This window comes from Ursus americanus, chromosome 14, assembly GCF_024610735.1.
Source record: "Ursus americanus isolate L20-20 chromosome 14, mUrsAme1.1.p, whole genome shotgun sequence".
In the NCBI taxonomy this organism is placed as follows: Eukaryota; Metazoa; Chordata; class Mammalia; order Carnivora; family Ursidae; genus Ursus; species Ursus americanus.
Window position 1 is genome coordinate 20642501 of NC_142140.1, and position 20650 is coordinate 20663150.

At 43.2% G+C, this 20650-nt stretch overlaps 1 protein-coding gene across 8 annotated transcripts in view; it reads left to right on the plus strand.

Moving 5' to 3' along the window:
- The window catches only part of FOXP1 (forkhead box P1), a 563431-nt gene that overhangs the window by 523207 nt on the left and 19574 nt on the right, over positions 1-20650 (plus strand). For all 8 annotated transcript variants that reach the window (XM_087866857.1, XM_045808086.2, XM_087866856.1 and 5 more), the window contains one exon: positions 12831-12914. In XM_087866857.1, the coding sequence (XP_087722983.1) occupies positions 12831-12914 (84 nt within the window). The remainder of the gene's footprint in view (positions 1-12830; positions 12915-20650) is intronic.

The window sequence follows — 20650 nt, forward strand, 5'->3', positions numbered from 1 at the left end:
CAGACGTTTCCAAGTTCTGTGCAACTCCGTGTCTGCCTCGAACTCCCCGCCACCTCTGTGAGCTTTCCATCTCTCTCTCTCTCTCTCTCTCACTTCCCCTCCCTTGTGTCTTCTCCTGCAAATGGAAAACGTTCTAAGTTGAAAACTTAAACTTTCTCTGTTGTTGATGTAAGTCCCCGGAGTTGCCAATATCGCTAACCTGGAGTTAGGGAGACGAGCCAGGGAGAGAGATTGAGAGAGAATGGATGGGGGTGGAAAGCACACGCGAGTGTAGCACGCACACGCGCACACACGTGCCCACGCATACACACGAGCATGCGGTCAGAAGTCAACATCGAAGCTGTGTGTGGATTTATTCCTCATGTTAACTCGTCCCCTTTTCCCTCCATCACTGAGACAAACCGAGGGTTCAGCACACACGTTTTAAATATGCACGCACACGCACAAACATGTATTCAGATATGTAATATGTAAACATGTATCAATATGTAAGTATAGTCTTGTATTTGGCAATCCCTTGGGCCGTGTCGAATGTATTTTGTGACTATAGAAAATAAACTTCCGCATATTTTCCTGTGGATCACAGCTGTGAGGGATGGGGGGGGCATTTTTAATGTGGGTTCCACCTCCTGATGTCACTTGTTGGTGAACCACCATATTTTAACAATAATTCCATTCTTGGTATAATTAATAGAAAATTCGTTTCTAAAAGTAAAAATTGGGTCAGAAATGGAGATTATTAAAATGTACAATCGCAGAAGCCTGACCCTGCAAACCCCATTTATGCAACCGAGTTCCAAAATGCTTTTGAGTGCTTGATGACTCACTGTGGCTTCTTCCTCTGGCTGGTTTAGTGTAGGCAAGAGGTTAGCCGACTAGGGGAAATTAAAACAGTGTTGTACATTATATTGTTACCAGCCATCGGAAAGCCTGTTTTGTATGCAAGACAGCAACGCCGAGATATATGGAGAGCCCTAGGCTAAGTACAGAAGATAATTACATTTGGAATTTTACTGAGTTAAGTCATTTACAGCTTCAAATAGTTGCAGAGAAAAATCAGCCAAAACACACTTAAACTTTTTGTTGTGACTTTTCAGGATAGGAAGGATTTTTTTTTAATTAGTTATCATCTTATTTGACAAATTACATTTTTTTAGTAAGATTGTCTCAAAAGTTTTCTTTAGCTAGTTAATATTTTTCCATTCAGACTACAGAGATGAACTTATTATAAGAACAGTAAGATATTCATACAGGCAAAGGGCACATCATAAAATCCCCAAATTTTTACGTAAGTCTTTGGAAACATCTTTAAATTTAGCATATTTCTTCAGAAGGAAAACAGTAGCGGTATTTATCACCCCCCCCCCCAAAGTTCACTTCCGATTGATGTGTAGTAAGCCCTTGAAAAATTGGTTTCAACAGAACAAACTTTATGGCTCTTGCTACCTAAAATCTTTATGTATTGGTGGTTATAAGGTGATACAAGTTCCTGCATTTATTTAGTTGATAAAATTAAATTCTCAACATTTGGTTAGAATAAAGTGTTTCACAGAGTGTCATGGTTTGCCCAAGTAGGTGTTCCGGACTCCAGGTTTGAGAGTGTGGGGCCATTGTTCATTACTGAGGAACTGATTATCGACTTTATTCATTATTCCTTACTCTCCCCAAGAGCTGGCAAGGGAAGGAAAGGAGTTAGATCATCAGTAAGTCAAGTGCTTCTCCCCTGGAAGCTTTAGGGTTGTTTTTTGGTGGGTGTGGCCTGGTAGCGTTGCAGACCCTTAGGAATATTCTTTGATTATTTGTAGATTTTACTTACTTATAGATTTCCCTTCATCCTTCAGCCCTAAGTCAAACTGAAGGAAGGGTTTTCAGCTTATGATAGGGATCAAAGATCATCGGGCCAGAAGTTACTATGGGGTAGTTACCTGTGGTATTCCTCATAATATTTTTGCTTGAGACTTCGCTTTAATGGAGGAAGGGGCAGGCTCATTCTGAAGGGCTCGGTTTCTTCAAAGGCTGAAGGAATTGTTAGAGTGATCGCATAATGCTTGTCAAGAGCAGGAATTGCCAAACTGCAGATCAGGAGCCCAGTCCCAAGAGCTAAGAAAGGTTTTTACATGTTGAGTAGTGGGGGGGAGGGGAGAGATCAAAAGAAGAATAAAGCATGTGAAGTTCCGCGTCCATATATGAGGTTATATTGGAGCATGGCCACGCCCATTCATTGACACGTCATCTATGGCCATGGCTGCTTTGGCACTACAATAGAAAAGTCACGTCGTTGCACCAGAGTCCCTTATGGTTTGCCAAGCTGAAAACATTTACTATCTGGCTGGCTCTTACAGAAGTTTGCCAAACAACCCCTGCCCCAGAGGATTCATAAAAACCCATTTGCATCACATCATATAATAGCAACCTGTTCCCTTAGGCTCCTGGCTACTGAAGGTCTGCGAACCCCTTCTTCCCTCTTCCTTCTTCACCTCGGTATATAAAACCATTCTAGTCACCATAATGGTCGAATTTCCCCAACAGCAGCTTCACGTAACAAGTACTTGTGCATCGCGGGGATCACGGAAAGTGGGCTGATAGATATTCATTCATCCATTTATCTTGCCGATTCACTTAGCACACATCACCCAGAGCCTGTAACGTAGCAGCAACCTTGTGAAGCCAGTTAAGGGTTGCAAGAGTGAGCAGAATGGTCAAGGTTGCCTTCCTGGTTCTTACATTTTAAAGAAAAAACAGACGGTAGATAGGTAATTTTCCAGTGGCACTGTCCCCGCCTTGGGTAGTGCTAGCTGATACTGATGGGTTCTTGAAAACACTAGAAACACGCTCAAAAGAGTTTCTATCTTTCTTTCTTTCATTCATTCATTCATTCATTCATTCATTCAGATATGTTAGTCACCATACGGTACATCATTAGTTTTTGAAAAGAGAGTTTCAATGCTAGAGATGGGCCAAAGCCAATTTTATCCATTAGTTATTATTCAAGCAGATGAAATATTGAAATATACAAGAAAATGTTAACAGTGTTTAGTTGTTGAAGAACCCTTGCCCTGAGCCAGAGGTGAGAGGTCTTTGGGTGGCAATTCTGGCACATTGTGGGACAGTCTAGGACAAGGTACACTTAGACCCACCAGCCGTCCTCACTGTGGGCATCCTCTTCGTCTCACGTCAGCGTTTCCATATTTGTGGTGTCAGATTTGCCATTTCTTGTACCCGTGTCTGCAAATGTACTATTTAATTGACTTAACAAACAGTCGCTGTGCCCATAGGACCTGTGGTGTTGGGGAAGCCAGGTCCCTGCAGCAGCCGAGAACACTTTGAGGAGGTGTCCTTATGCTTGAACAGCCTGTCTCTTATTTCCCTTTGGCATCATCCCCCCATTCCCGCCACAGCACACTGACGAATCACCCCCTCCATTGGGGATGCCCTGGGCATGACCAACCCCACGGCTACTTCTGCTTGCTTTAAAGAAGGCATTCCCCAGACCCGGAAGTACCTGAACCTCCAAGTATTTTCCAGAATTCCTATTCGTTAACTTGAACTTGAAAAACATTTGCACAGCGTAGCACTACCGAAAAGAGCCGTCAAAGCCAGAACAATCCCCCAAGGCTGATCCCTGTATTGTTGGGAGGAGCAGCCTCCCCCTACCACCCCGGCTCGCCAGGCCTTTCTCTGCACAGCAGTACTTAGACCTCTGGTGTCTACATCTGGGAGCAAAGCCACACGTGTGCCCCCATCAGAACAATAATGCCAATAAGCTCAAATTGGATCTTACATCATAGATCAGTGGAGGTTCATTATGTCTACCCTAGAGTGTCGTCACGAAAGGGTTCCATAGAATTCTGCAGGGTATCGTCAGCCAGCACCAGATGTGACCGTGATGAATGAAAGCCACTTGAGTGCTGCCCATTTCTAGCCCCCCAGATCTACACCCCAGAACTCTGACCCAAAGCAGAAGGCTCTTTGGTTTCTCACCTCTAATGAACCCCTCCTAAAGAATTAGGTGAAAAAAAAATTTTAATAACCATTGTTAGCTTCGGGGGATTCTGGCTTGAGATGTTTTCGTTCTTGGTGCTTTCTGTGCAACGCTGTGCTTGAATCACATGAAAAGCCTTCACAATTCGGTGTTGAAAGTTAAGGCAACCAGGACAAAATCAAGATGATGGGCTACGAAGTCAGCATAGTGTGTGAGATGCATTCATGTTATTTTTGTGGGAAGTTACCACAATATATAATGCATGTTTTCCTAGCAGTGGACTCGTTATGTGGAACTTGTTAACAGAGTGGTTAATTCAGTTCTCATGTTGCACCCCGTTCCTGGTCTCAAAGGGAAGAGGGGTCAAGAAGACATCTTAGTGGGCATTCTCAGCCTTTTGGAATGTTTCTAACCACATTTCACTATGACAAAGACAGTTGTAATTTTTGACATTTTAGCAGTGGGCTCGATGGTGATTAACCCCATCTATTACCTGGAAGCCCAGTGTTGTAGAGCATTTGTCTGCACTGCCTGCGCTGTACATATACGCACCTAACATCAAGATAGATGGACGCCATAGTAATCATTTGGGTGAAGGACATGGCTTTTGGGGGTGAGAGAATGTATTTTAAGATTTTATCTGTCAGAAGCTTTCTTTTGACAGATTCTTCTGGATGCTATGCAGACAAGAGGAGAGCTTAGAACTGGAGGGGAATGGTGTTCCCACAATCAATATGCATGGTCTTACATAGGTCACGAAATGTGTGTGTGCGCGTGCGTGCTCGTGCACGCACACACACACACACATACACACACACACACAAGACAGGAGCCTCAGACACAGGATACGGAAATAGGTTGAGATTAAGAATGGCCCCCATATGCCATGGGCTGGATGGTAAGGAAGCACCGAAGCTTCCTTAATACTTGAGCACCAGCCCTGATGCCCAAAGGATTTAAATTCATATGAATCTACTTGCCTGGGTTCACTTAGACGGGATATGCTTGTGAACTGTCTCAGTCATTGAGCTGTGAAAGAGATGGCACACAAGGTATTTTAGTGGCTAGATCGGAATTCCATCTTGGGAAAAGGGAAAAGCATCTGATTTAGTAGACAAGAAAAAGTCTTCAAACAGACTTCCCTCTCTCAGAAAGCTGAGACGTTCATGGCACAGATACATTTTTCTGGCCACGTATGTTGTTTTCACTGATCACATGCCCTTGCTCAGTTGTCAGCGTGTCCTCCTCTCGTGTATGAAGATGGGTTTTGAATGAAAGGAAAAAAAAGCCTTGGAGAGCCAGTGTTTCCTCATGTCCACAGCTCAGCATGTGTCTGGGGCCAGGGATCAGGACAGGATTCCTGCCATCCCTCAGCCTCTAGACCCTTTAAAGTGAATACTGAAAGCAGCCAAGGGGGAAAAGAGCCGATCAAACCGATGGGGATGCTCTGCCTGACCCGGGCAGAGGGTGAGAGTGGAGGGGTGGGACCTTTTGTCTTTAATAATTCAATTCCACTCAGTCACCATTTATCAAGCACCTACGGTCTTCTGAGCACTGGATGCGGAGAAGCAAGACAGCCCCTTCCTTCCTGCACGTGCAGCCTTGCAAGGAGGGAAGACTAGCATGGCCTTCACTCCACACCAGGGGTTGTTTATAAGAGGAAGCATCGGAAGCTTGGTGGGGCAGACACGGGAAGGGGCAGGGGGCAAGTACCCTCCAGGCCAAGAGAGCCATGTGAGGATTTGCCTTGATCGTAGTGTGAGGGAGGATAGTGGAAGAATGTATGTTCTTTCTTCAGTTCATCTCTCTGTTCCTCAAGAAGTAGGATGACCAGCCTTCACAGCTGGCTTTCCTGGGACTTGGGGTTTCCAGTTTCAAAACTGGGGAAGTACCTGGCAAAATGGAATGAGCTGTTCACCGAGATGACCCTTGTGAATCCATCGGCTTTGGAGGAGAGCTGTTTAATGCCTCCTGTTCTGCTCGTAATTTATAAAGGAGCTGGGAACCCATTGGAAAGGGTGTTTACTGAGTTCCTACTATATGCCAAGGCAGTATGCTAGGTGCTTCCTACCCCTCATTTCATTGAACCCTCACAACCCCCGTGTGAGTAGGTACTTCCTGAATTCCTCAATCCTAAGAGTCCATTTTTTTTTTGACAGAAAAATAGAACATTTGGACATCAGTATACATCAGACATCTAATGACACGTGCCTTTCTTCTCCTTTGAGAAGGTGTTCCTAAGTCACTGATGACCTTAACAGTCATTGGCTCTTAGAGTGAAAGAAGTAATTCTCGGTACCTCTCCTCTTCCAGATGAGGAAACTGAAGTTTAGAAGGTCTCATTCACTTGTTCAAAGCCGATGGCAGATACTGGGCAACGCCCAAGATTCTAGCCCAGCCTCCTTTTGTGGCACTGCTGCCTCGCTCTTGTCTCGAAGGCTCATCCTGGTTCACTGAGGTTCCATGTAGGACACACAGCCATTGCAGATCACTGGTCGTAAAACCCGGCTTGGGAGGCCATGCCTTTCCCTGCCTCATGGAGCTCCGTCCTCAGCAATCCATGGCAGCCGGGCAAGGCTGGAACTTGGTGACACAGGAATCCCTTGGAAATTTTCTAAATCATCTACAGCGGGAACTGTAAGCCCCAAGAAAACATCAGCAGGGAGAAAGTGCGCACGTTTCAATAGCAGAGGGAGACGTTAAGCCTAACACGGATCAATTACCGCAGGGACTTCACGTGTGATGGCTGTACCATTAGCGGTGCCGTCTGTAATCACACCAGCTTCCTGGACTTCTGCAGATACAGTATCTGTAACGCGTCCCACTTTGGGCCTAACACCAGTGAAGGCAGCCCTCGGGACAGTCCTTCAGAGCAGTGGCCTCACGGAGTCTCCTGACTCTCCCCTGAGTGAGCTCGGAGCATGTGGGGAAGAAGTCCTGATGGCATCATCCCTGCATCGTGTCACGGCTTTGTGACTGGAGCCAAGAAAAAGAAGAGGGGGTCTCTGGGTTTCTCACTTCCACGTCCCTCTTTGAAAACCAAGACACTTATTTTTCATAATTTAAAATCCTGCTTAACTCTGGGAGCATTAGAATTCCTAGACTATGACTGAGTATTAGTGTGCGTCTGCTTTAAATGTCAAGAGAGTCTTTAATAATAACACGTAAGGAATGTTAAGATGGTGACAGAATACAATAAAAGTAGGGAAATTCTTCCATTGGGGTGAAATGAGCCATAGGTTCCCTACCACCTGAGAGCTGCAGTTGTGTTAAAGAAATCATGTAGGAGTTTTCACTGGCGCTGAGCTTTGAAGGCGTGTGAATGACCCTGAGTTTGATAGAGTGGGTCAGACAGAACTCTTTGGTAAATAGTCGGCTAGAAGAATTTCATTTCCCCTCCTTCCAAATCGCTGTTTTGTTTGGTGGTTTTTTTTTTTCTTCTTGTTTTTCTTCTTTTGATCATACGTACTTAGAGACCCATGAAACGGGATGCGCTCTGCCTCAGTCAGTTCCGTTTGCATCCTCATCGTATGTAAGACAGGACAGCTGCTGTTAGGACTCAGTCCATGGAAGAGAGTCCTGTCTCCCAAAACGAGCACATTAAACCCAGACACGTGGAGTCCTTATTAAAACTTTTACTCCCACGTCCCCTTGCTTGGCATGTTGGGCTTGGCGAATTTAGGTGAGACCCCAAGTCAATTAAATTGGGGACTGTCATTGTCTGGGAATAATCCCGACTTGCCTGCTCCCCCGTGGAGCGCCTGCTGGAGCTCCGTATCTCACCCTGCCTTGGAGGGTCTGTGGCGGGGGTTCACCAGACGGAGTGGGAAGAATGGCAAACATTTGTGCTTTCAGTCAGCATCCCAGGTGCCTCTCAGAGTCACACCGGCGTGGGAAAGTCTAACCAGGCAACTGGAATTCTAGTCTTACTTCTGCCCCTTCCCAGCTCCGTAATCTTGGGTGAGTTCACCCTTGGAGCCTCAGTTTCCCCAACTGTAAAATACAAGAGTAGGGCGAGAGGATTTGACATACAGTCTTTGCCTCCGTGAAATCAAATGAGTCACTTGGTCCTTTCTTCACATCTGTCCTCGGTAATTCAAACATTTTTACGCATCCAGAATCCTTCATTTATTTCAGATTCTGTTTCTCACAAGCGAGAACCGCCAAATTGGGCTTAAAATGATTAGTCCTCCAGACAACATATAAAGTGATTATGTTAAATGAACCTAAAACCATGTTCCCTTTTCTCTGCTCAAAGAATGAGTTTAATCTCCTCCGTTTTTATCTTTGAAGACGTTGAACGGAGCTCCTTGCCTTCGGCGGTTATCAGTGTGTCCCGAGCAATACACACGTTCCAGCCTTTCACAGCCCGGACTGGCTGAAACCTCATTTGAGGCCATGGCTAATAGAAGAGGGGATGACCTATCTCAGCCAAGGGGAGAAAAAGCATTTGCCTAGGATGAGGGAATGAGACCGCGAGAACCAAGGAAATCAATCCATAAGCAATGGGCTTTGTCTCTCCTACGATTTCTGTTTCATTCTTCAAAACATCAAAATTCTCTCCCCAGCTAGGCGCCCTGCAAACTCCACAGAACTCCTGTTACAGGGACCCGGGGTCCAAGCATATACTCAACCGGTTGAAGTCTAAACAGACGAGACTGATGGAACTTCCCCGTAAAGAAAGACATTTCTGAGCATCCGTGAAGCACTAGGCTCCATGCTAAGCTTGTTATGTGCAAGAACTTATCTAATCCTCAAAACAACTCTTCAGAAGTTCAGAGAGTATTATTCCATATTTAGAAGAAGAAACTAAATACTTAAAAAGGTTACATAATGTGCTCAGAGTCCCAGAGCCAGAATTTGAATCCAGTATAGTCTGACTGCAGTGCCCACGACCTTCATCCTTTTTTGCTCTGCTGTCTCTCCCCAAAATTGGGGAACAGCCTGCTAATAAACATTGTACGAGAGGGTCCCCTCCGTGTGGGGCCCGTTGGCATTCCTTTTATACCAGATATACCCCTCCCGTATCCACCAGGAAAGCTTTTAGAGCGGGATTTCTGATAGCACAGCATAAAAAATTGTTTTAATATGCCAACCAAATTTTTAGTTGACCTTTGGAGTACATTTCTCATCCTCCTTTGCTTTGCTTTGCACGGGATTCAGTTTATGAGGGAATGCTGGAATATATATACTTGCTAATATTAAATGTTTGTATTGTCATAATAATGAAAGGATGCCGTGAAAATCGATAGGGATGCATGGAATGGTGGCATAAAAAGTAACAAAGAATCGGAAAGCTTTTCGAAGGGCCAGTGAGTATTAAAAAAGTAAGACAGCCCCAGTAGAGAGAGGATGTGGTTTCAATAGGTGTGAAATATTAGCCTTTTTGCCTAAAACAACAAAAAGTGAATTTGGCAAGTGTTTTTTTTTTTTTCTGTAATTGTTAAAAGGGTTTGTGTTAGAGTTAGAGCTGTGACTGATGGTAAAAATCCAGAACCCATCCAAGAATGTATTACATGCTAGTTAGCTCTGATCAAACAAAAACAGAAACTTGGATTTTTGCCTTTTTTCTGTAACCTTGCCCATCTTTTATAATAAAGCCGAGCTAGGATGGTAGAATTGGGCGTGAGGCCAAATAAGGAACCTGGGTAATTCTCAAAATGGACAATCAATTCTACGTTAATATTCTCATGGAGAAGTGAAAAATTGTCTCCCATGGCAGTAACCTCCAGGGTTTATGGATGGGGCTGTGTGTACAAACTCTAGGTATGTGTTTGCGACATAGTGTTATTACATTTGACCAGTAAAATGTCAGCATGGTAGCCCTCTGGATGGAACGTAGAGGTGATGATTCCTTTTGATGCTGGGAATTTGATTTCCTTCTCCTTGGTCTTGGTTAATTGCTACATCAACAATGTTTACCCCCAAATTAAGTTACAATTAATATTCATCAGACTCTTAAGTAAATATCACCCCTCACCCTTTAATTTGTAACGTTCAGTACGGCAGACTACTCGTTTTTTAAAAAAGACTAATAGATATGCCTTCATTCCTTGTGCCTCATGATAACTTTTAAGACAAAACATTTTTTAGAATTCTAAGAATATTTTGGCTCTAACATCTAAAAACTTAAAACACAGTAAAAAAAAAAAAACCAAATAACTACAGAAATACGAATAACTGTAGAAGAATGCCATTGCGAACATTTTAATTGTTCTAACTGAGCCACTTTGGAAAACTAAATTCCTTTGGCATTATGTGTTCAGAGCATCTTTTAGTTCGGCCGTTCAATAACTTACTAAAGCACAGAAGACGAATAACGTAAAGTGGCTCCTAATATGGTATCGTTTTCATTTCCTGTTTGTTGAAAGATAAATGCTAACACTGTAAGGCTTTTTTTCTTCTTCTTAATTTATTCCTCCCTGCACCACAAGGGAATAAAAAGGAAAAAAATCCAATGTGATACGGCTTGAGACTGAGTCATCCAGCCAGGATAAGCCGAAAGCTTTTTCTCTCTTGCTTTCGTACCTTTCCCTTTCCTCTGCCTTTCCCCAAATGCTGAAACAGCCCCTTTCCCTTAGAAAACACCTTTATTTTAAAATGTCTTCTTTGACTTTTTTTTTTTTTTTGGAATAATTCAGCTTATGAAAAGCTGGTATTTCTTTTCTCTTTTCTTTTTTTTTTTAAGAATTTATTTTTGGGGGGGGCACCTGGGTGGCTCAGTCGGTTGAGCCTCTGACTTCTGGTTTCGGCTCAGGTCATGATCTCGGGGTCGTGAGATCGAGCCCTGCCATCAGGCCCCATGCTGGAGTGTGCTTGAGATTCTCTCCCTCTCCCTCCCCCTCGGCCCCTCCCCCAGCTCGCTTGCTCTCCCTTTCTCTTTCAAATAAATAAATAAGACGCTTTTTTGAAAAAAAAAAAAAGATTTTATTTTTAAGCAATCTCTACACCCAACGTGGGGCTCAAACTCACAACCCTGAGATCAAGAGTCACACGCTCTACCAACTGAGCCAGCCAAGTGCCCCCAAAACTTGATATTTCAAAGGTTTAAGGTTGATTATGTGACATAGAAGAAATGAGTCCCTCCCCAGTTCAAAGGCATTATTTTGGACAAATGGTGTATAAAAGTGCTGATCTTAGACTCTCTCTACCACCCCCCTTTTCTCTTTGTGTCTCTCTCTCCCTCTCTGTTCACTCATTCATTAATCTCTTCTACATTTCCCCCAAATTCCACAGCTCTTCTCTTAACTATACCTTTATCTTTTGAAGATATACTTCCCACTTACTTTACAGAGGTAATTATCATCCTGTCTGGTATTTTCGCGGTAAGCATCTTTGCTGTTGGCCTGTCTGCTGCAGTCATTTGCACCACAGAACTAACTGTCCTAAGGCAATTTTGCCCTAAGAGATTAAAAAATAATAATAATAACTGGTTGACAATTTGGTTTGACAGTTTGCTTTCATTTCGCCATTGACAAGGTACTTCCATTTTTATATTATATAAATCTTAGCCCTGTAATGGCATATATCTTGGCCCAGAATTTCCAACCCACACGTCCCATAGAATTTTGGAACGTCTCTCCGTAGGCATGAGACCGTATGCCAAGAGCAAGTGACCTAGTAGAAGGCTTTGACAGAGCCGTGCGGAGCTCAGTTAGACACATGTATTCTAGTGTTTGGAAACGGATACCTCTCCTCCTGAAGGATGGGATTGTATCGATAAAAGAAAAAAATGCAGAGCTGAATGGGAATGAATGAGAGCAACCAGAAAACGTACGATACTCTGAATAATTGGAAGATAAGTGCTTTGGTACAATTCACAAAATAATACCCATTACTTGTGCTGTCTTGCCATCAGTCTGCACTGGACACTTCGAATGTACTCAGATGTGTTTTATGGAGAGGCCGTTTCATTTTGCTATTCATTTTCTATGTTTCATTTTGCCCTTTTTCAGGAACGTCCCTCTTTCATTTGTCATGATTCGATCTTCTATGGTAAAATTGTCTTACGGCCGATTAGTTATGTGGCAAAGACGCTTATGGCAAAACTACCTAGAATCAGTTATTTTGCATCCCCTGTGCCCAGCTGCCTTGAATTGTCAAAAATATCATCATGTTAAAACAGTTCAAGGCAAGCGTAAAGAAAGAAGCAGCTAGTATATTTTGAGTGCAAGGATGTACATCGGATTAGAAACTTGTATCTCTTCAGAAGAAAATTTTTTGTACAACGAGAAGACTTAAATGTTTGTTAAGGTGAGACTAATGCGTACAGGTACTCCCATATTGAATAAGCGAATGGTCAGGCTTATTCTACGTTCCTCTGGAGATGAGAACTTGTCATCCCTTGTCCCCGTGCCTGCCCTGCCAATATTGCTCAGCAGCATTGTGCTAATCTCTGCCTACCTGTTAAGAAAGATGAAGTTAATTCTGCATAAATGTATCCGTGTGTCTTAAGAGCTTTTCCACAACCACAAAAGATGCATTTTATGAGTTTTAGCCACCTCACTCGTTTTCCTTTGGCTTGCTCGTGAATAAGATTGGTTAATAGGCATGACTCACGTTTTTGTCTTTTAGCTGTCTGTGTTCTATGGGACTCCTCGGTGCCAGCAGGTCTAGAACTTCCCAGTTAAAAGCTAATGCATCTTGTGTTGAGAAATCTCACACTGACACCTCCAGTTACTTGGGAGTTTGGCAATGGTTGCGTAGATTTCAAAACGATTAAGCAATGAGAAAGATTTTGTCATGTGCAATGGTGCTATAGTTTAATTTGGAATATGTATCATTTTGGATGTTAAAATAGTAATGCATCTGTATTCAAAGAAATAACAGAGCATTTCCTTCCCACTAGCTTGCGAAAGACAAAGAGCGCCTGCAAGCCATGATGACCCATCTGCACGTGAAGTCTACGGAACCCAAAGCCGCCCCTCAGCCCGTAAGTACCGAGCTCTACATCGGGGGGAGAAACCCCACAGTATCTCTTCTCTGTTTCCCACCCCAAGCATGGGAGGCAGGACAGTGTACTGGGGCGGCTGTTAGTATCAAAGGACTTGAGTGCAGTTGACTGTTCCTGGGTACCTTTCAGGAAGAGGGCGGTTGCAAGGCATTTAGGAAGATAGAGGCTGATTCAGATCGTTGGCCATGGGGCCCGAGTAGCTCTTTGGGACAGAGGATTGGTCCTATAGCAGGGTATGACAGTGTATTATGATTGGTCACTGGGAGGGGGTGGAAATCTTTCCAAATGGTGTGAACGCAGAAGGAAGACAGCCAGACCCTGGAGTCAGAAGAAAAAGGCATTTCAGCCTCGGTTAACTGAGAGACAGCGGGTATGAGAAAGGGAGTGAGAGTTAGTCCAGTATAACTGTAACAGAGGAAAGAAACAGAAAACACACTCTTGGAATAAGTGGAGGCTAAAATGATGGAGGGCATGCAATGGTTATTAGAGAGTTGAAAGTGAGTACTACTCTTCGGCAGTTAGGAGATCAAACACAATATGCTGAAATTACATTTAACTTTGAGGAATCCCTACTTCTTGCCTTGTTCCCTTTTCCTTAACCTTGAAGAGTGCCATCCACGCACAGACAGTTAATATCGAAGCAGAAGGATGGTTTCTAAACCCCAAATCCTGTCTTGGGCCTCATTCCTTGCTATAAATTGATCGCTTTAACAGTTGTATTTCTCATATACTTACATTTCTAAAAATCTCTTAGTAGCTTCCACTGATTATTCAAAATGGAGAGAGTGCTGTGCTTCTTGATTTTTAAGATTTGTAAAATTTAAAGGTACACTGCCTTTATTTGATTTTGCTTGGAGTCACTGTGTGAAAATTAATTGAGCGTTGACAATCTATAGTTAGTACCAGCAATTTTAATCAATATGCAATGATGCAGCGTAATGGCAAAGTATTGGTTTATCTGTTTTGACTGATTTTTTTCTATAAATAAAGCAAACATACACCCATATATGTATGATTTATGGTGATAGAAATAAAACGGAGTCAGACTATTAACCCAGCAAATATGGTAGCCTGCCAAGACGCAGTTGGCAGACAAAATTAATGTCTGAAACAGAACACATTACTGAGATATAGGACATAAAATCATTAAACACTTTGTGCATCCATTTTTACTAGGAAAGAGCCCTTAGTTTCCATGTGTTTTGCAGTAAGTGGCTAGAGGACTGAATGTGTAGGCTACCAAAAAGAAAGGGAAACAAAAACCTAGGCCATTCGGTATTGTGAATTCAGTAGTCAGCGGTGCTATTCGTGCTGCCTTCTTCAGCCCCTCCTTTTAAGGAGGGTCCTTGGGAGTAATCGGAGCCCAGTTAACGCAAGTGGGTAAGACCCGGAACAACTTCTTGGAGTTCCCCAGTGGCCACAGCCAATTGCTAGGGGAATCGTTTGCCTTCTGAACTCTCGTCATATTGCTTTTGTTGGAGATTTTTTTTTTTTTCCCCAGGATGAAGGGTTGGAGTCTTTAAACCTGGTAATAAGGGAGAGAATGAGATTACCTCTTCCTTCCTCCATGGGTTAAAAGCAGTGATAGAATAATGTTTGGACTCCAGACTCTAGGATGGACGCATGTTGTGTGATGGGGCTCCTTGGGAGGAGGAGGGATGAAAGTGGGGAAGGAGTCGTGAAACCAGGGGGCGCTCAGTGAGTGATGGGGCCAGGTGTTGTGAGGGAGCACAGTATAGGTAAGCCTGCACAGGCCGAGAAAGGACCGTTGGGATTCTCCGTGAGGACCAGTGTGAAGCATCCAGTAAACAGGGGAAAGCAGTCCTGGGGGAAATGCACAGGGAAGGAAGGTTTGTCTTGATTAGTATTTAAAAAAAAATGTTTTACATTCTAGAAAATTATAACTTTGAAGGGGACCTCCTACTAAATTTATTTTTAACTGTTCTATTGAAAATTCTCTACCCCTAGTCAACATTATCTCTTAGTAGCTCAGCACAGTATTTCTTTATTAAAAGAAATAGGCACGAATATTTTTGACTGAAAAATTAATAGCTTTTGAATTCATACACAGCAGGTTTTCTTTTGCAAAGAAGTCCAATATCGCTGCACAGCACTTCTATAACCATTTATTTAGTGTCCAAGTCAAACCTTTGACGGCTAGAGCAGCGCTACAAGCCAATATAAAGAACTCCACGATGTAAACCAACAATAGGCCGTCTGTGTGAGGTTTGCCATTGTCAAATACATAGATTGTTGGGATTAGTTTATGTAAATGTACTGTTGTATTACCCTTTGGGAAAAAAAAAGATCACATTTGTGTATGAAAAGTGGTTCCCTTCACAGGCAGCATTATAAATTCCTTACCCTTTAACTTACATGTAAGAAGTAAAAATTGGTGCCTGACAAGCAAGATATTGTGTGACACTCTGTTGCCAGAGTGAACCTGCCTTCTTTTCACTTATTGGAAAATAGAAAATTTTATTATAGATACCATCTTATAAATCAGGAATTATTAAAATATGTATAGGTGAGGCATTGGGAAATTAATTATAAAGGGTAGACGTGTAGTGTTTTGCATACATTTTTACTTGCCTTGCCAAAAAAAGGGGGGAAAAAGGCACACACATTCAGCAGACCCTTGATTCTTTCAACGTTAGGGATACAGAGCTATCTGATGATCATTTCTAAGGTGCAAACGATTCCTTTTTTGCCCGTAATGAATTTATTCCACCTTAAATAATAGAATGCACAGTGTGTCCTTCTAGAGTCTTTGATTTGAAATAAGCAGTCACCAGGATTCAAATCTAACCATAGATGGGGACTTTGATGTTACAGCCTTGCCAGTAAGTTGATGAAGTTTTTTCTTTTTTCCATTTCTGTTTAAAAGGAACTTCATGTTTATTTTAAAATTCTTAGTCACTAAGTGATAGAATGCTTTGCTGTAAACGTTGCTTTTCACTAAATGCCATTTGGGTGGTAAGTGTCATTTGTTGTATCCAGTCATCCAGCCAGTCCCTCTTCCATTGCATCAGACAAACTGCCAAAACCTTCTTGGACTGTTCTTACATCAGCTCATAGACACATTCCCTGGACCCGGTTGTGGAGCTTGTCTTCCCATGTGGGTCGTTGGAGGGTATGCTCATCCCAGGACACCCCTGAGTTTTTAGACGTAGCTCTAAGCTCATCCCCCACGGGAAGGCATAGGCGAGCCTTCCTGTTCTTTGGACACCTTCAACAAGACCTCTCCCCGCTTGCCGTAGAAGTTTCACACAGAAGGAAACCTTTCCTTTGGTAATTACGCCCAGGACTCACATGGCACGGTATTTTTGGAAAGGGAATTCCTGCGTTTCAGGTCAAGGTATTTAATCAACAAGTATTTATTAAGTATGCTACTAAAAACACAGAGCAGTAAAACAAGAGAGCCCCTTCCCTGCCAGTGAGGTGTTGGGCGTCTTGAGGGACAGACACACAACCGGACACACTCACTGCACGAATCGTGCCGTGTGTCCGTCAAATAGCCGATCTACACCGGGCATTCTGGAGGACGTGGTGTGTGAGAGGAACAGGAAGACGTGGCAAGGAGTCAGATCTGTGACTCTTTCCTTGGGTTCAGAGGAGGTGCTTGTGTTCGTGTGTCTCTGGGCGAAGGCGATGGGGAGAGGAAGCCATGTCACGAGGACCAGTGTGGAGGAAGCAGAGGACCCGCCAGCATCAGATAAAATAGGCTTTCCGTGCTTTGAATTTATTTTATTTGTAAGCTCTGAATTTTCTGAAGCCCGGGCCCTGCATGGAAAAGGCTGTGTCAAAGTTTCCCGGAGCGGCTGTATATTCTAGCCCTTGGGTACCCACGGTGGGAAAAGCCTTTCTTGACACACGTTGAGAAGGGCCACATGTGCTCTGTTTTGAGTTTTAGAAGATTCTTCTCTTTTCCATGGGAAGAGAAGCAAAAAAATCAGACAAGAGTAAACTCTCCTAATGAGACTGATGGATATTCTTTTGTTCCAAACTCGGTAACATTCTCAAAGTAAACACCAACGTGTATTGCTTGGGGGTTCATGTCTCCACGCTTGCTCCGTGGAGAATTTTGTCGAGCTGTCTCCTTGGAGGGAAGCGTAACTCAGAGGACAAGACAATAACAACAAAAAGAAGCATGTCTGTGTTATGACTTTATTAAGTTGTTAGGGATTTTTGAAGAAGACTTCCCCATCGTAATGTCAGGAAAATCCTGTAAACCCTATTTTATAATCCGGGAGGACAGGAGAAGTACGCATGGCTCCGGGGTATTCCTGCACACCAGAAACCTCTCGTGATCCTGGAAAAACCACATTCCTTCAGATTTGGTGGGCAAGTAATTATAGCGTAGGTAGTATATCCTTCGTTATGAAAATGTTATAAAACGCTTACAGGAACTTGGATATTTGAAGCAAAATGCAGTATTACATTTTCCTTTTTACGCATTCTCTTTTCCTCCAACCATAGCAATTAGGACTGTTTTGAAATAGTTTTTAGCTGCTACAAAAACAAAGTGTCCCCCTCCCCCACACGGGTCTTTTAACTCTTAAAGCAATGGCTGATCCTTTGGGCTGCTTACAGCCTTGCTTTAGGCCTAGAGAAGCAAGATTAGGCAGTCATAAAAGATTCTCGAGCACAACACACACAAGCTGTTTTTCTGTACTGTTTCTCATGAAGCCCTGCACCCCCCACCCCCACCCCCAAACCCCCCGTACCACCACCCTCTCATTCACTGCCCTGTGCCAGTACCTGGCCCATTGCGGTAGCAGGGCCTGGCTCAAGGAGCTCCAAACCCAAGCCTCCCCCTGCCCCGGCCCAGCCTCCCCACGGACGTCCCTCAGGCCTCAGAAAGGCCGGCCGTCTCTGAACGCCAGCGATCGCGTCTAGAAACTGTGCCGTTCAAGCAGGCCTGGAGCCCGCTCAGGGCAGTTACACCAAGAGCAGAAAAACGAGTTCTGTGAGCCTCAAAGTCCCTACTAAGCAGCTAGGTGCCCCAGTGTTTGGGTTTCAGGTCTGTCTTTTGTTCTCAGAATCTGTTTTCATATGAGGCAAGAGCACAAACAAAAATAAAAATGAGTTCTTATGGGAATACTTAGGACAAGTCTGTTTCTGTCTGGGGTTTACATCAGCGCTTTGTTTATTTTTTAAAAATGTGAGTGACTCATCATCTTTAAAAGAAGAGAGGAGGTTACTGTTTAAAATCTAGAGATTAATCTTTTAGAAAAGGGCTCAGCAGAATTATCAGGCAGCTGACAGAGTCCCAGTAGTTGGGATGGGTACGATTCCCAGGACAGTCCTCCTGGAAGGGAGCTGGGGGAAAGACGGTGGTTAAGAGCACACGGAGATTTTAAAAAAGAAAAACCCTACAGCGGATCTTAAGTGACAAAAGAATTTAACTTCTGGCCAGACCCTCAAAGCGATTATCTTTGCCGAAATCATCACATGACGGAAACTTGCCATGTAGAAAATATCAGAGTTACTAACTTTTCCAAACATAGCAACTTCTTTTTAAATAGAAAATAGACACAATAAGAAAAATAGGAAAAGAAACCCTCCCAGTCCAATCCCTTCCTGCTCCATGCCCCGGAAAAAATATATATATATATATCTTTTAAAACCTTAACTACTATCTGAAACACGAAGTGCATATACGTTCATTTCTAATTGATGATTATATTAAGATTTAATAGTTTACAATTAAGATGAATATTTCAAGATTACAGCAAAACCCACACCAAGTCCCGATTTGCTCTTCTGTTCAAAGTCTGTAATTAAATTTTTTTCTTTCTCTCTCTTTTTTTTGGGGGGGGGGGTAGTCCACTGTTTTCAGAGACCTTAATTAAAAGAGCAGGTTTGGTCTGAACACAGAGCCTGTTTTGAATCCTTCCCCATGCTCCATCTTCTCTCTCCCTCATGACCTTCCTCCCTAAAGATGGTTTCTCCACGAGACAAGCATATGATCATCAAACAAAAGTTTAAAAGTTAACAAACTTCTATAGCAGTTGACAAGGTTGACATTTCATTAACTTGTTGGTTCAGCCTTCAAATGATCTCGCGAGGCAAAGCACCCTCTGTGCGGAGTTTATAGGTTTTTGCTCTTGCTTCCTTCACAGACTACAGTCATGTTTAATTTGGAATCTGGGCTCCTTTGGCAAATTAGCAATTAGAACAATTTTGTGGGAATATGTATATGTGTCATTAGTTTTCCTGCAAATTAATAGCAAGGGCAGAGGTCAGGCAGAAATTTTCCACTTGACTGCCGTTCCTCTATTGAGACTTGGCACTTGGTTGTGGAATGGCCACAGCTGCTCCCAGCCACCCTCTTCCTGTAGGAACTGTCTTTTAATTAGTTTACCTCACAGCCATCATTACAAATATTACCGCCTCCCCTCCTCGAAGCAAAATTACTGTTTCTACAAAATATTCCAGTGACATCTTGCACCACCGCACATCGATGGTGGGGTCACTCGAATGCAGCATTTAATCATTAGATCACCTCCATCCGCGTCTCCTAATTAGAACCCTCACAATACATTTTTATCTGGTAATTAGCTGAGATTGGCTGCTTCCTCTGTGGCTTATTAGAGATAGCCCAGCAGTGGGTGTGAATCACGGTGTCATTTGTCAAGCCTGGTAAGCCCCCTCTCTGCTCTCTTCCGGCTTCACGTTTATTTCCATTGGCTACCTATGTTCAAAAGCCTCCAGAAAATTCTACTGTGTATTTCTTTGTGGGTTGTGCGAACCTGGAGGGATTTTTTATTTTTCACTGTTGCTTTTTCGGTGCAGACAGTCCAGGTGTTAAGACCCTGGGTAGAAGCTACAGATGTCCCGTTCTTTTCACATTTTATGACACGGCACCACGTGACGTGTCTGTTCTCCTGTGCGAGCACCACGAGAAGGACTTGTGCTTGCTGAACGTTTACAGGAGTTTTGGTTTTTTGGAGTCCGGTACACCTGGTGCCCTTCCTCACAAGATGGGAAAGCAGCTGGCATATTCCTTGAGGCCGTTGTAGTTATAATTCTCATTAAGTGTTTAAGAAAGTTATGGTGTTTAGGGTACGGTCCTTAAACGGAAAAGAAAAGCCAAGAAGTAGTTAGTCCTCAGAATTGCTTTATGGTTGTTAACGCACACTGTCTTTGGACTGGTGTCTGTATTCGATGGTAAGTCTTCAAGGGCAGCAAATCAATGTTCTGTCCCTGTTTTTGTCACTTCAGTTTCAAATGCGTTATATTTGTTCAGTAGTATTTATTGAATGCCATTTATAAGCAGGGACTAAAGCTATTCACGGAACCCTTTCCAAAAATGAGCATACAGAAAACTGAAACTGGCCAGTGTTTATTTTTCCCACTAACTGGGCGTAAGATGCTTATACCGAGAGCCTAGAATCACGAGTGTGTGTTTGACTGGTTATGAATACAGGCAACTTATTTCATGGATCTTTGGCCTCGGTTTGCTCATCTGTAAAGCGTGAGCAGGGACATCTCACGTATTAGTGATGGTCTTAGAATGGAGTGAAATCGCGCAGTGGCAGGTGGTTTACAACATGGTTTATACAAATGGTATCCATGACTTTCCCGAGCGGCGGGATAGTGTTAGGCCTCGCGGCATCTGGATTTTAAAAGCATTTAAAAGTATTTATGAGCAGTAGCCTTTCATGCACTAATTTCCTTGACCCGTTGCTTGGGCTGATGCTTATACGGAC